At 46.6% G+C, this 16705-nt stretch overlaps 1 protein-coding gene and 1 long non-coding RNA gene across 2 annotated transcripts in view; one reads left to right on the forward strand and one right to left on the reverse strand.

Moving 5' to 3' along the window:
- Positions 1-315: 315 nt before the first annotated feature.
- Positions 316-710, reverse strand: LOC103357090 (uncharacterized). The gene is made up of 2 exons (XR_520175.1): positions 622-710; positions 316-504 (listed from the first exon to the last, which is right to left on the reverse strand). It is a non-coding gene; the product is annotated as an uncharacterized LOC103357090 (long non-coding RNA).
- The window catches only part of setbp1 (SET binding protein 1), a 34901-nt gene continuing 18696 nt past the window's right edge, over positions 501-16705 (forward strand). Inside the window, exons 1-2 of the mRNA XM_008281487.1 lie at positions 501-1400; positions 7138-7730. Of these exons, the coding sequence (XP_008279709.1) occupies positions 7296-7730 (435 nt within the window). The 5' untranslated portion in view covers positions 501-1400; positions 7138-7295. The remainder of the gene's footprint in view (positions 1401-7137; positions 7731-16705) is intronic.

Raw genomic sequence — 16705 nt, forward strand, 5'->3', positions numbered from 1 at the left:
TTTCTATATTTCCAGCAAGTTCAAGCCAAGATCTGCAGACCTATGTACAACCACACGTTATCCAGCTGTGTATTTATGTTAGAATAATTATTTCACACTCTGTTCTGTGTGCAGGCATGTATCCTGAACCTGTTGAGAGAGAGAGGAGGGGGGGAAAGTGTAAAACACCTCTGTGCTTGTTGCAGCGGTGACTCAGTCAAAACAACAAGAATTTTTTTTTTTTTGCCAGATGTTGCTTTCCCTTTTTTTTTTTGCATTACATTAAAATAACACCGTGCATGTACGATCAGTCCCACAGGAGAGAAGCTCTGGGAATTAAAGAGGAGGAGGGAGTATTTTTTTTATTTTTTTTTTTATGGGGAGAAGGAGCAGCGTTGCGCTCGTTTGCTGCCAGGGGGAGGCGATGTCGCTCCTCCTCTCTCCTCTTGCTCGGCTGCGCTCCGCTCGGCCAGAGAGCTCTCAGTCTGCTGGGTGAGATCATTACCAGACACCAAGCTCCGGGACCTGACATTCACCGATCGGAAAAGCAGCGAGGAGAGAGAGAGAAGCACTGAGAGAGGCAAAGAGAGGAAGAAAAAAAAAAACCTTGATCCAGTGCAACCGGCGACGGAACAAGCGAACCTGAAGCGGCGTCTCCAGCCTCATGCTCCGGACTGACGGCTGAAAGCGCGGTCTTGTGGCTGAAATTTTCGTCGCTCTCCCCCCCTCCTCCTCCTCCTCCTCCTCCCTTCCAGCTTGGATTTGGGCTTGTAGTCGGATGCGGGCTTGTTTTGACTGCAGTAATAGTCCTACTCCCCCTCCTCCTCCTCCCTCTCCTCCTCCTCCTCCCCCTCTCCTCCTCCCCTACCAGCCGAGTAGCGGATTTGCGAGGGATCTCAGCGCCGCGCAGCTCCCCGAGTGACCAACGATCCCGCAAAAAAAAAAAAAAAAAACAGGCACCGGAGACGCACCGCTCTGCACCGCCGCGGCTTCTACCACGACACGAGTCAATCCACCCCGGAGCTTCTCCAAAAAAGATCTGCGAGGATTTGGACACACAAGCGCCAAGTTTCCGATTTGGATTTTTTTTTTCCTTTTTCTTTCCTCACCCCCCTCTTCTCGTTCGGCTACCTTGATTCTGTCATCAGATCGGCTGCAAATCCTATTTTCTCCTCTTTTTTTTTCTCCCTCTCTCTCTCTCTCTCTCTCTCTCTCTCTCTTTCCAAAGCACCGTTGACGCCATTTTCCTCGGGGTTTTCTGTCAAAAAATATATATACATATATTCCGGCACCGTTTGACAGCTCCCCAGGAGGCTGTCATCCCATCCGTCGCTTGCGTAAAATGTGTCCAAATGGATTGTAAATGATCTTGATAAAATATTTACGCGTTCGAGCCAAGTGTGTGACAACATTAGACATGGGTAAGTAGCCCCGGTTGACTGGCCACATTCCACACCTGAATACACACCTCTGCTGTAAATGTTTTCATGTCTGTGTTAATGCTGTAAACCTGCCCTTTTCTTCTTCTTCTTCCTCTTCTTCTTCTTCGTGTGCGCTATTTCCACCTTGTATGCATGTTTCCTGTTTCGATTGGGATCCCTTTACGTTGAAAGTGTGCGAAATTGCTCGTAGTCACATGCCAGCAAAAAAAAAAAAAAAAAAATCGACCAAAAACACACACATATGCACGCACGCACATAGCTACTCCACGCACCACTACGCGCGCAATCACGCACACACACACACACAAACAACACTGGTGCCACTCCAGCTTCCATCCATTTACTATTGTGCAGCGCCTTGGGTAATTAGGTGGCTTTAGGATAAAACAGCTAATTAGGCCAATGGGATGAAGTGTCCACTACACTGATCAAGGAGCAGCTCAGCCACTGCTGTTCACACTCGGAGTTCACATGTTGTTCTGCTCGACTGGACCGCCTGCATCTCCGCTGACATTGATAGTCCATCACATAGCATCACAGGCTGTGACATGCAGCCAGCAGATGGTTGTCACTCTCTCAGTCTGTCATGAGTTGTGTCACATGTAGCTGTGTATTTTTATGGAAAAAAATGTTGTCGGTTCAGTGGTTTTCCAGCTTGTTCTGGTGGAAGCGAATGTCACATGTGCAATGATAACATGTTGGAAGTGCAATGCTCCCGAGTGTGTCTTCTTTCTCAGCCTTGCCTCGGTTTATTTATCTACAGACCTCAATATCAGCGCCGGGCGCCAGCATGTGCAAATGTGTCTTCAACATTGCATGTACTTTGGTCCGGTGAAAGCCAGCGCTGCTCCACTCTGGTTATCAATAGCAGAATCAGTTTCACGTGGGTTCCAGAAACAGCCAAAAGAGAGTGGCTTCGCTGTGGTTTGATGTGGAGGAAGGTGAGGGCTGAAAGTCAGTGGTCGCATGTCTGTCAGACGTGTTAGGAAACATCATGTAAGATCGGAGCACCAGGAGATAAATAGTTGAGCCTGACAGAGTCGAGGAAAGCGTGGATGTATGTTCGGGTCTCTTGGATGTATGGGAATGAAGTTGTGGAAATGGAGAAACCAAAAAAAAAAAAGGAGAACAAGGGCATGAGAAGAGGGGCAACTGTAATAGAAGTGCGTGACTAGGTGGAGAGAAATGAGGTTGAGGGATGGATAATAGAGGTGATTCAGTCTCAGATGGAACCATCGATCTTGTCTTGTTAACAGTTTCAACTCCCCTGAACCTGGCAGCGTTTTTTTTTTTGTGGCGTAAAAGTACGAAGCGGGCTATTATGCTCCCTGTTGGGTAACGAGATGCCCATGCCACCTTTAAATTAAAGCATGAGAAATCGATTAGGTGTATCCCCTTCTGGGCTGGATACCTCGGGTCGAAATAGGATCACAGAGAAGGGGGGGAGGAGGGAATGTGAACGGGATCCAAGGACAAATCTAACTGTTGGCAGGCTCTCTTAACAGAATATCAGCACTGGAGCACCTTTTGGCAGAGCACACAGAAAGAGGGAAGGAGGGAGGGGAGGGGAGGGCTGGGAGGTGGAGGGTAAAGGAAAGAGGTAGCACGGAGAAGAGGGGAGAGAACAGAGGTTGGGGGGGGAGTGAGGTGAGGGGAAGGAGGAAGACAGTTGGGGAGTAGGGGAGGTGTTTTTGCTGACAGCCATTTTGTGGCTTCTGCTGCAGTTAAAATGGTTTAACATTCATCTGCTTCTGCGGGGTAGTTAGGTGAGGATGGTTTTAGTGCTACCTGGCATATGGCTCATCCAGAGGATGTGTGCGTGCGGGGCTGCGCCAAGTGGCTTCAAGGCCATCATTTTCAATTATGGCTGTCCCACACATGGTATTTTATGATTGTCCTTTTAGCTGCCCTGTAGCCGAACACATGCTTGTGTCCTCCGCGCCAGAGAAACGGTTTTATTTCGTATTTCACGTCCAAATAGAAATTCAGAAAAACAAACAGAACATGCCCCTCGATGGCTCACTTCACCTTGCTCTCCTCTGAGGCAGAGGACTAATGGCCATCCGGGTTGAAAGCTCATGCTTGTGCCCACCGGACTTGTGAGAACTAGAAGGTTGGACTGATTCCTTTTTGATTTGTCTCCAACGAAACCTCAGATCCGAGAAACGTCGGTTTATACGACTGCCCTTCACCAAAGCGCCGAATAAAAGAGCAAAAAGAGATAAGTGAAAAATGAAAATGGCAGCCAGACAATGTTCATCATCTCACTACGACACTCATCTACAGCCAGGGATGATTCTACTACACACTCACATCAAAAACAAGGAGGGAAAAAAAAAAAAATAAGAAGAGAGAATCTTCACCTTGTGCAATCACACGGCTGTTTGGTGCGCTTGTGGATGTGTGAATGTGCGAGCGTGCATCTGTGTGTATGAGCTATTTGTGAGTCCACCTCAGGCACTGGGCTGCTGGGTATGCAGCCTTAAAAGGTTGTGTTTCTGCTGCCATCTCTCCCTCTCCTCTCTCTTGTGTTTCTCACTGGCGCTCAGACTCTTTCCACCTCTGTTTTGTCTGCGCGTCTGCATCATTCGCCATCACTGTTCTTGTCCATCTGTATTCCATTATCGATGCTTTATCATAATTGTCGGTAAAAGTACAAGGCAAAGCGTTGGACGAGTGTCTCATTCGCAGCCTTTCACATCCAGCACAGGGGATGACCTTATGCTATTTGAGAGGGAAGCTGGTTAGCGCTGGCAGTTTTGAGAACATAATAAAGCTATTTATGCAGCGAGTCTGGCCTCTCACAATCACCCTGCTGTCTGAGGCTAGTCGAGGTGCGTATGCGTGTGTGTATCAGTGTGTTTGTGTGTCTAAGAGAGAGAGAGTGAGAGTGGAGAGAGGAGACAGTGAGGCTCAGGCTAAGTAAGTGAGGGAGGCCCGAGGAGGGGTCAGTCTTACATAAACTCTCAGCCTGTCTGCCAGTAACAGAACTAACACCGCTTAGGGCACCGAGCGGGGAGGAAGGAGGAATAGTCATGACCCAGCTAAGTAGTTTATGCAGTAATGGCCCAGAATGAAGATTGTACTAATGCATGATGCCATTTTGCTGTCATACCGGGCGATAGTCGGAAAGAGGTACTACGCCGTAAGAGCACCATTCAAAGTGGATGGGTTCCTTTTCGAGTGTGTGTGTGTGTGTGATGTTGTGGTTGGCAGCTGTCTCTTTTTCCTGTCATTGTCCTCAGTCACATGATGGCCAGGGTGGCTTTCACACATGCCATTAGGGCGAGTCACCAAGCTGACATTAGGGACTGGGAGGCTCCTGAAGGCCCAAACAGGGTCATGTGGGCACTGCTAGATTGGACTGGGACTACGCCTGGGCTTGCTGTCTTTTTGCTTATGCCTGTAAAACTTTGAACTCTCACAAGTCATCGAACGCCCATGATGGTGGTTTTTGGAATGATTTCCTAACTTCCAGGCAGCCAGTGGTTTTAATTCATTTTAGTGGGATATGGAAATCACTCCTGAGATAGGTAATCCATCAAACTGAACATTTTCCCTCCTTTATTTATGTATCAGTGTTACTGATTGATTGCCATTTTTTAGTTTTTTTTTGCCGTTGCGTGGTTATGCAGTGAGGAGGGTCTGTTCTGAAGGCTCTTTTTAGTGGAAGATCAAATTAAAGAGGCTCTGACATCTGGATTTCAGACTTGCACTTGAAATCTTTGTTGTTGAGAAATCAAACCCAAAAGAAAATGCCTTCATGAAAAGGATAATGGGAATTTGGTGCATTCTTCCATTAAATAGTTTTAAAGTCTAAAATCAGGACTTCAGTAAAAAAAAGCATCAAGAAGGAATAATTCTCGGCGAAATACTTCTGCAGAAATGTATCACCAAAGTATGCACAAATAAAACAGGGTGAGGATTTAAACAAGTTCCATTTCATGCTGCAGTTCGCAGTGTAGAACATGAATCTGAAAGTGCTTTTGTATGCTTTGGAAAATTTTGGTAGTCTTAACAGAATAAGTATAAGCAATTTGGAGTTCATAAGCTCAAACATGCAAAACCACTGTTACAGTCCTTGAAGTTTTTTTTCTCGATACTTAACCACCATTGAGCAACCAGGACCTACATCAATAACCCTTATAAGTGGTTTCAGATTGGCAAACTTTAAAGCTAAAGAGAGGGTTTGTAGAAACAAGTCTTTTCATTTTCATTCAATCTAGGACACGGAGAAGAAAAACAAAATGACCAAGCGCTGACCTGGACCTCAGGGCTGGACACTGTTTGTGTGCAGTTTTACACTGACAAGTTTGCTGGAATACCACTGTGGATTATGATTATTCAATCACACTGTAAGCATGTGCTGCGAGGCCTGTTGGGTATTATGATGGGGATCAGCTGATTGTACAGTAGCGTGGACTGGTACAGGAGTGCACAATGAGAAAACACATACAGATCATGTAAAATGCCTACAGTAACAGAGTCAGCGAGTGTAGGGTTGCAGGTAATTCTCGGTATGCGCTACTAACCGTGCAGGTAAGCCCGCAGCAAGCAAAAAGGATTTTCTTGAGTCACGTCCGCAGGTAGTGGTCTAGTCTGGGTTCACATCAGTGTAAATGGTGTCAGGCTAAGCTCAGAGTGTGAGACAGCATTCCCCACTTCCAGCTCAGTCATGCCTCATGTCATATTGACTGATGGGATTCCCTGGAGCTGTAGTGAGAAGTGTAGTCCAGTGTTTGTTTTGGTTGCTTTCTGTTTATACGCCTGTGTGTAAGTAGGCCTGTGTGAGTGCACGTGTGTGTGTGTGTGTGTGTATGTTGGTGTGAGTATGTAATATATATCTACGCCTGCATGTGCAATGATCCAAAACAGAGAACCTTAAATTCTCTGAGAAATGGCGACCACAACCTTTTCTCTAGAGAGCAGGAATAGCAGCAGGGGTGCAGGAGTGTACTCTCTGACAGCAACATTGTCATTTGGATGTGTATTTCTGTGCATAAGTGTATGGCTTTTTTTTTTCATGCATGTGTGTTGCAACGCTGCTGCATGCGTGTGTAAAACAGTTCAGACGCTGGTTTTTCCAGACCAGCTCGTAAACCACATCTGGGGAAAGAATTTAGATTCCTTCCCTCCGTCTTTCTCTGCTGCCTTTCCTTTTCCCCCTGTGTGATTCCCTCCCTCCTTCTCTGCTCTGGTGAAAAGAAAAAAAAGAAAAAGAAAAAAAACAGAAGTCAGCTTCGTTCACTTTTTTCTGTCTTGTGTCCTCAGGCTAACTTCAGCCTGGTTTTAGAGCAGAGAAGAGGAATGTCTTATTTTGCACTGATCACTCTAGTGTCTGCGTGGCTCCGCTTCAGATCTGTAGTGGGGATAGAATTAGTGAAGAAGGGAGCGAGAGAAGATTTAGCAAAGAGTGAGTCAAGAAGAGAGCGGGGAGAGAGAGAGAGAGCAAGGCAAAGTGGTAGTGGGTGTCAAAAAATGAGTTTGTTTATGCGAGGTACAAAATGCAAATGAGAGGCTGGCAGCATGCCTCTGCAGCTCTGTGATGAGCTTGTGTGTTTGTCTTCATACTTAACAGGCAGGCAGTGATGTTGATGACAGCGGACAGGCCTGTGCTGAGAGCTAGCAATGGAATGGAAGCTATGATGATGACAGGACAGGTTTTTTTTTCACCCCTTTATTCCCTAATCATGTCATTCACCTGCTCTTTCCACAGACTGTCCCTGGCTTCGCTGTGTTCCTGTGGGACAACCAACCCAACCCCAGTAGCTGATTGACAACAACCGACCAGCCCGACAGACTACTGTTCTCTATCTTCCTATTGGCTGGCTGCCACAGCTTCCCCCATCCTGACTGGCTCTGGCGGGAGCGTGGATGGAGCCAAGGGATCTGGTTGGCTCAGCCCGACCCAAAGAGGCGGACCTTCAGGGAGGTAGGGTGGGGCCGAATGTAGAGGACCAAGGAGGAGCAGGAGGCATTGGGCTGGTACGCGGCGATGACGTGATTAACGGTGCCATCAGTGAAGGGGAGGGGCTAGAAGAACAGGGGGAGGGGCTTATGGAGGAGCAGGAGTTCTCCATCAAGGAAGCAAGTTTCCAGGAAGGAAGTCTAAAGCTGAAGATACAGACCACCAAACGCACCAAGAAGCCCCCCAAGAGCCTTGAGAACTACATTTGCCCACCTGAGATCAGGATGACCATCAGGCCTCCGATGGGAGAGGGCAAAGGAGGGCGGCAGGGACGAACGGGAGGCGGGGCAGCAGCAGGGCGGGGCCCCAAGGATGAAGAACGAGGACCCCCCAGAAAAAGGGTAAGTCTTCTGAAGTTTTAAGTTTCCAGTGAGTGAAAAACTGCTTCTGTCTGTCCCAGCATCACGAATTGACCGCTCTCAAACACTCCACCTCTTTCTGTACCTTTCTCAGTAGCTCCTTTCCCGGCTTGGTTACACGGGGTCAAAGTTTGCTCTGTAATTGAATCCGGTCTAACCGAGATCACACAGTGACACACGTACACAACACACACTCACATACAAGCTGAGAATAGGGCTGACATAAGCAAGTGACAGCTGGTGTCTGCTCTCTCCATTTGTGGTCATATACACAGTGGCCTTTCCTCTCTCCTCTCCTCTCCTCTCCTCTCCTCTCCTTTAATGAAATCAGCTCTTGTGGGTCACTGCCTCCACCCTCCCCTTTCCTCCATCACACCCCTTACACACTATACTGGTGTTCGCTGTGTGTCACACTGTGTATGTACAGGTCCTTGGGGGAATCTAGTGTTTGCAGTGTGTGTTGACCTACACAGTGGTGTGTGTGTCCAGACCTGACAGCCATCTCCATGTCACTGAGCTCAACAGGCCCAGCAGGAGTAAAGGCGTCATGTTGTCAACACGATGCTGGCTCGTGTTTTTGTTGTGTTGTTCTTGTGGTTTCGACTCAAAATTCAGTGTGAGCTAATGGGGCCGCATGATGGTTATTCGTACCAATAACCTCGTCTTGCACGGTCAGCTTTCTCTCCACTCGATGTCGGCTTCGGGTCAGCGTTCAAGAGGAGCTTGACGCATCATCAAAGGGTTTGTTATCGAGAGGAAATTTGTGCACGGCAAGCAACTCATGCAAAAAAAAAAAACACCTCTTTTATACAGAAAATCTCTTCTCATTTTCTCTAAAAGATGAGGTCTCTAAAATCATGTAATGAAAGGAAATACATTCAGCCAATTAGAGGCTGCACCCTGTCGTCTCATGAAGCCAGCTGGATACAAATGTGTTGTACGTTACGTTACAGTTTCCAAGCTTGGGGGTTAGAAAGATAAATCCAAAAGGGTTCATCTTTTTTCCTCTAATCTCAGTCCCTTCTTACTGGATAATTTTAGTTCTCCAGGAGCTTTCGGTTGATTGTAGACATTTACAATTGGTGACAAGCGGTTGCGTGAAGATTCATAGCCAAGAAATTTGGGAAGGATCGCTCTATATTTATGTCTGCTGGGGTTTTCAAATAATTGGAACATTGGCTTGGAAGGGAAATTTATGGTTGTTGCTTTGTCACTGACAGATTTTAACATCATGTACAGCCAGAATTTTAGCCAGTTGTCTGCAAGATGTGTATTCTTACCACAAAGTAGACGGCCTGAGCTGCTGTCACCTTCCTGTAAATAAAGTATAAAAAAGCATGTTTACCGCTGAAAAATGTCAGTGTTTACATCCATTAGTAAGCTGAGCGAGCTGAGCCTGGCGCTCTGATGTTTGGGCAGCGATTCCTAATCTAGCGCCATCGGCCCCCATCGGGAAGCCCACTGCTACAGTATGATTGACAGAGGTTGTCATAGTGACAGGGGCAGCAAGCTGGTCTCTATTGAGGTTTGAGGTTTGGGGAGGGGAGGAGGGGAGGATGTGTTGGTGTTGATTCAGATCAGTTTCAGCCCTTCATCCCCTACGCTCTGTCCCTCAATCACACCCCCTCCAGCCCCCCCATCCCTCTTCCCCCTGCTTGCCCCTACATCCTTTCCCTCCATCTACCCATCACCTGCCACCCCAAGGGTGTAATACAGGCAGGCTCAGTGGAGAGGAACGGGTTAAAGAGAGAGGCTGGGCTGCTTTCTGTCTCCCTCTCTTTCTCTGTGTGTGTGTGCGTGTGTGTGTGTGTGTGTGCATGTGTGTGTTGAGGTTAAATACTCTCTTTGTGGTGTATGTGAGGCTGTGTGTCAGGAGGGGAGGGGAGGTGAGGAGGGGGGAGCAGATGGACAGCCTCTCTACTCTCTGTTGTATTGTGTCCACATCCACTCTTTCCCGCTTTCTCCCTTTATCTTTTTTTGTCTCCTCTTTCCACACTTTTCCTCCTCCATCTTTTCTTCCCCCTCGCGTCTTCCCTCTTTTCACGCGCTCCTTTTTTTTCCCTTCTTCATCTTCTTTCCATCACTCTTTTCTCATCCTCTTCCTCCCTCTTTCACCCTCTGTTGTCTTGTAGCAGATGGCAGTGTGGGGCAGCAGCAGCAGCAGCAGCAGCAGCAGCAGCGGCAGCAACAGAGCAGAAGCCAGAGTGTGAGCAGGAGAAAGGGGGGGGGAGGAGAAGGGGGTTGTGGAAAGAGGAGGAGGAGGAGGAGGAGGAGAAAGGAGGTGGGGGTCAGGCATATGGAGAGCCTGGTTAAGGGGCCCCCTCAGAGGGAGTGTGTATGTGCGTGTGGTGAATAGAGGAGGGGGAGAGGCAGGATACAATAGACGCCCATTAAGACAGAGATTTGACTCTAATAGACAGAGAAGGGGAAAGACAGACAGACAGATAAGAAGGCAAACATGCAGAATGGTGCAAAGAAAGACATGGAAACAGTGCTTTTATATTTCTGTAGCAGCCTGAGAATCTGCCGTCAGAACTCCTATCCTCCTCTGACTTATAATAACATGAAACTTTTACATTATCCATGTGAGAAAACTGCCATTGCAGGCTGCAGCGTCGGATAGTGTAAAAAGATGTGAGAAGATGTAAATAACCATTATGTAAAAGCTCACATTTTTAACAGTGGTGGCAGGGCGGAGTAAATACTAAGGAAATGGATGTACACATAGGCTGTGAAATCACATGTTATTTATTCTATAGTGCTGTATTTACCTCCTACAGTGTTTAAATTTGGAGTGTAAAATTTATGTGGCATGTAGTTTCATCAGCACTTGATGGAAAAACAGCCACAGCATCCCTGGCAATGCACGATCCCACAATGCATCCCGTTTTATAGACTCAGAAGTTCTAGTCATGTGACTCTGCACCTGTCAATGATGACACATAATGGCATGGATTTATTGGCCGCTCACAATAAAGTGAACTGCTGAGGATGTATTATGTATGGAGTCGTGAATAAGCGAACAAGAGAAGAGCAAAAGATGTAATTTCCCCCCATCTTAAAGGGAATCTCGCCCCGCTGTCATCTTCATAGCGGGCATCTGTAACCAGGGGAGTCAATGAGCAAGCGCTTTGTGTCAGAGGGACAGACCCACACACACATTAACGGGATATGATGGGCTCCCCTTCTCTGTCTCCAGCTGACATCACACACATGCTGAACGTCCTCTCACACACATCTCTTTGTCTGGGCACGCTGTGTGCGTTTGGAAGATGAATGTGTGTGTTTTAATGGATTGGGTCCTGGGTCAACCGCTGCATCACTCCTCCAGACACACATGCCCTCGTGCACACGGACGCGCAGTTATCGGTCCGATGCCTTCACATGGGGAAGCACGCGCTAGCTAAAACACATCCACTCGCTTTCTCTGTCTCTTACACACATACACAAACACGCACAAATCATGTTGAGCAGTGATTGCAGTTAGAGAGAGTGTTTTCCTGGTTATCTGTCCAGTTCCCTGGACGTGCCAAATGTGGCTCTTAATCCATTTCACTATCTGTGGGGAGAGATAAGCCAGAGCTTTTTCAGGAGTCCAGGCCAGGCTGTGTGTTGTTGTTGTTGTGTGCGTGCACACTTCCGTGTGTGTTTATTAGCGGGTGCATGCGAAAGCCTGACGCTAGACACACACTTATCTTGTCTTGACAGCCCCTCTGCTTGGTGGTCCTCCTGGCTATGTGTGTGTGTGTGTGTGTGTGTGTGTTGTTGCTTGGTGGTCTCCCAGCAGTGTTTGGGATTATTATGTGTTAGTCAAGTGCATTCACAAGGAAATTAATGCTGCCACAGTTGCCACGCCAAGTGTGTGCGCATGCAACGCATGCACGTGCGTGTGTGAAATGGTTAGCCTTTTGATGTGAGTTTTTTCATCCCTGGCTGAGATGGCGGTTGGTGACCTGAGGGACTTGATGAGCTCATAAAATAGGAGCGTGTATACTTGTGTGTGTGTGTGTGTGTGTGTGTCAGGTTGTGTGTGAAGCACCGTGCTTACCCACAGAGAGCAGTCCTTGACGGATGTATGAATATGTATGAACATGAATGATCACCTCTAATATGGCCTGACCAAACTGTCATATTAGACTTTTTCTGGTGTCTGTCAATGTGGGTAAAAGAAGCAAGCTTTTATTTTGGTATCTGTGTGTGTGGGTGTGTGGGTGTGTGTGTGTGTGTGTCCTCAGTGTGCAGTCTTTGAGAGTATGAACTGGGAATGCTTTAAGGGGCGTTTCCCTGTAGTAGATGGGGGATGGGACATGTGAATATGTGTGTGTGTGTGTGTGTGTGTGTGTGTGTGTGTGTGTGTGTGTGTGTGTTTGTGTGCATGTGGGCTTGCATGCTGGGGAGGGGTGAGTGATTTAGCACCGCTGAAACACCAGCTGTCCATCTGTGTCTGACCCCCATACACACCCTGTGCACACTTGAAACACACACCGACACCCACACTGACACACACATGCACGAATCCTTCGTATCTAACCTCTGATCTGCTCTTGAGTATCTCTCAAATCTTAAGAAAGTCCAGACAAAACACAATCTGTTCATCTGTCTTTCTTCCACCAGACGCACACTCTCTCACACAGTCGGATTTCTAACACTTTAGAGGACATCACATTGATTTAAATTAATTTCCTGGAGATGCTAGACATAAATACTACATGCTTAACCCTAACTCTTCTCCTTAACCTAACACTAACTTCATCTTAAACCAAGTCTTCATACTAAATTTAAATGGTTGACATCATGAGGACTTTTTTTTTCCCATCAACCCCCCACACACTGACTGTCTGAACTGATTATCGTCTCATGAGCAATAGTTGATAAACAAAGTTACACACCCTACCATACACTAAGCAAGACTGCTCCCCAATTAGCTCTGCAGTAGTGCTGGTGCTGCAGCATATCCACAATGAATGACTCTGCAAGGTCACTCCCAGTGAGCACATGTACTCACACACACACACACATGCACACACCCAGACACACACAACGCCACACAAAGGAGCGCAGGAGGCTGGCAGAAGAAGAGATGACCTTTGACCCTGCTGGACATTCAAAAGTGGAGGTGATAGCTGAACTCCACAGTTGTGTAAGCCTCAGTGTCTGTGTGTGTGTGTGTGTGTGTGTGTGCTGTATTGTTTGTTTGTGCGAGTGGGTCAGGGTTGAGACAACTGGAGTCTGGCCTTTGCTTTCTTAGCCTCAGGGCTGGATTTTGGTGTGCGTGTGTGCACATGTGTGTGTGTGTGCGCGTGTGTATTTGTGTTGACCATTTGGTTGGAACTGTAGCTAATTTCTCAATCAGACACACACATACCATCTTCTCAATCCGTCCCAAAGGTCAAGCCCTATTCATTCACTATTGTGTCCAGTCCCAGTGGGTTGCTGTTCCTCTTCATGGCAGATGTAGGCTGAGTATAATGGCCAGTCTTGCTCAAGGTACATTTTAATAAAGACCTGAGGCAGCTACATGCATTTAGAGAAATGTCAGTGGCTCAGTCAGGGAGCGGCTAGAAGTGAACATGAAGGCATTTTGTGTTGTCAATAGTGTCCAAAAGTTCTCTCACTGTGGCTTACAGCTGATAATAATTTAAATACACAACAGTAGAAATGATGCAAAATGTGGTTAATGGAGTTTTTTTTTGCATACATCAATCAAGAGTAAGCTCTACAGAAAACATACAGGCCTGAATTAGGTTTTTTGGACAGCGGTTGACTCTGACTCACTTTGACTGTGGGGATGATCTGGAGGACGGCCATGTTTGATGTCCTCTGTGGTCATAGATGATGTTGAGTCACAGCATCATGTGTTCATGGTGGTCGCTTTGTTAGTGTGGCTCCATCGAGCCTCTCCCTCTGCGGTTAGTCAGCGTGTATGTGTGTGTGTGTGTGTGAGGAGGGATGGATTCTGTGGTTTCGAGAGAAGGTCCGGCAGGGATAGAGGCTGATGTTCAGCTGCAGAAGAAGAAGAGGAGAAGCAGGCGCGGAGTATTGACTTTCACTATGTCTCACTTTAAGCACAAGTGTGTTTGTCAGTGAAATCTGATGGCCCCATCAGCTGTCTGGGACGCGCCCGACAGAAGGTGTGTGTGTGTCTGTATGTGTGTAGTGACAGTGTCCAGCTCTCAAAATACATCTTTCTGTTTTTATTTATATATCTTTTACTTTTAGGGTTTTACTCCTGTAGCTTTATGACCACAACTGATTCTAACATTTGGATTTAGTTGGTTTAAAAAGCATACTTGCACTGAAAACACGCAATCATACAAATCATTAAAAAGCGTCCAGGCGTGTGTCGATCAGACCATGTGTTTTTTTTTTTTTTCTCTCGTGTCATTCTGCCCAGTCCCCTGCTGCTTTTCATGTCTTTGCACCCGGCTTTGTACAAATAATCTCGCCGTAGTTCCGCTGTTTATTTATGCTCGTTGTCTCTTTAGCATGGATGCAGACATGAATAAATGATATAAATGTGTCTGTCTGTCCTTCTGTCTGCGTGTCTGTCCCTTGGGGCGGCTCAGACTAAACAAACAGCTGTGTTTATGAAGCAGGGAAGAGCCACAAGGGTCTTCTGTTTACTGGTCCATTTCGGCACACACAGACATATGCTCGCGTGCGCACACAGATACACACTCGCGAACGCCCTGCGCTCCTCATCTTTTACCTGCCCTGCTCTGTTGCGTTTTTGACCCCTGGTGGATTCTGCCCCACTCGGTCCCCCCACCCCACTTCTCTCTCTCTCTTTCTAACCCCCTCTGCTGGTTGTAATGCTCGCTCGCTCTCAGACCGAGAGGAATGCCACTCCGTGTGACCTCTCACCTACACCAAGGAGGGGTGCTGCTTTAGACGAGGGAGCGAGGGGGCAGCTGCAGTCATGTGCCCGGGCCTGGAAGGAAACACACAAACACACACACACACACACACACACACACACACAGAGCCAGGTTGTTCGCCAAAGTACACACACTCTAATTCTGGCAAAGTTGTGTACGCACTGATGCAGCTCTAGATGTGCTGCTCTCCTTCACCCACCTCTCTTTGTGACTGTCTGAGAAAGTGTAGGATGCTGTGCTTTGGTCTGCGTGTGTGTGTGTGTGTGTGTGTGTGTGTGTGCGTATGTGAACGCACGAGTGGAGTGCAGCCTCACACAAAGGCGTTATTGTTGGTGAGAGGGGGCCTGAGGGGAGGCAGGCAGTCTGATTGGTTAAGACTATTGTGTCTCACTTTGCCCATTCTCCCTGTCACCGAGGATGTCATTACAGCGGCTCTCTAACTCCGGCCTTCTCCCCCACGCTCTTCAAAGCTGGAGATCATCTGAGGACTTGCGATGTTCACAGAAACACGCAGGCCGAGTTATGAAATTGTTACTTTGCAAACTTCAAACTTGGAGCGCAGACGCCGGCATCATTCTTCAGGACGTAGTAATTCTTAGAATAACATTTGTTTGCACTTGCTGGAAAAGAGTTTTTGCTCTGAAGTAGTGTTGCAGCTAATGGTTATTTCGATTGTTGATTGATATGTTTATTGTTATTATTGTGAAGATATAATTAATTGTTCAGTCTGAAATGTCAGAACATCATGAAAATTGGCCGGCACAATTTCAAATAGCTCAAGGCAACATCTCCAAAGTTCTTTTTAGTCCAAGCAACAGTCTAAAGATTTGTTTAACTGATATACAATTGAGAAAAATGTTCCACCTTGCAATGCGGAAAGTTTGGCCGTTCTTGCTTGATAAATGACTGAAGTGAGTTTTGAAATTGTTGATTTTTTTTGGCGTCATGGTGTGGATAGAGTTTACAGTAGTGGGCCTTTGTTGTGCATCATTCTCGAGCCTTCTCCTTCTGTCATTCCTCTGCTCAGTACTATATATATATATCAAAGTGCTATTTGTTCTGTTAACACACAGTAAATCTACAATAGAATAGACGTCATGGAACAACCAAGTGTGCACTATATTAAAAATGATAAAGGGCAGATCAAGCCGGGGGGTCATAGACCAGAAATTACAAGTTAGTTCATCCACGGTTTTCATCACATTGTATCACACATCTGCAGCATGTAGAGTTCATGAGTTTGTAGATGCTGCTTGGGAAATGCTTGAAAATCTAGTGACAGATTGTCTGTCATATGACAATTTGAGATCAGGTGAACAGCTCAAAACCTTTCTCTTCACAATTGGCTAAATCTTTTCCACAGAAAGAAATTCTCCAACTCAGAACAGAAGACCATGCGCATGCTGCTTTTATGTTTTTGTTCGGTGTCATACAGAGGAAATATGCATGTACAACACCCATACAAATATAAAATACAAATAGAACAAAAAGTTTTCATTTTCAGTTTTCAAGTGCAGCATACCTTTCTTTAGCTTTGCTGTATGAAATCGGAAAATTGTCATTCTGGCGTTCAGATTTTCAGTGAGCAGAAAAATGCGAGTGATGCGGTTGTGATTTGACACCAGTGACCAGATGACGCGTTATTTTTGAATAACTGATCAGCGAGTGGGACTTTTGCTGTTGCAGACCACTGTTTGCCAGAGAGGAAGTGTTTAATCTCAGCACGGCTTCTGTCTTGAATTACCCATCATTCCACACAGGAAGTCATCCCTTAGGATTTAGAGCAGCTCATTGGCTGTTAATTGTTTCCTGTTGTACAGAAGTGGTATGATTGGGTCATATGGTGCACAGAGTGCAGTCAACGACACATTCTGTCGGTTTTTATATTGCGCACGTGTCTGTATTGGTGCGTAATTTACTTACCCCGGTAGATGCACTGATTAAACAGCATTCTGTCTAGACATGAAGCATCCCAACCAGAATGTGACCTGCTCACATAGAAAGGCAGCGTGGGTGTGTGCCCTGCCTCTGTGCTTGTGTATTTTTTTTTTTTCTTTGTGATGAGCATGTGTGCCGACT

Source organism: Stegastes partitus, unplaced genomic scaffold (assembly GCF_000690725.1).
Source record: "Stegastes partitus isolate 25-593 unplaced genomic scaffold, Stegastes_partitus-1.0.2 Scaffold234, whole genome shotgun sequence".
Classification (NCBI taxonomy): domain Eukaryota; kingdom Metazoa; phylum Chordata; class Actinopteri; family Pomacentridae; genus Stegastes; species Stegastes partitus.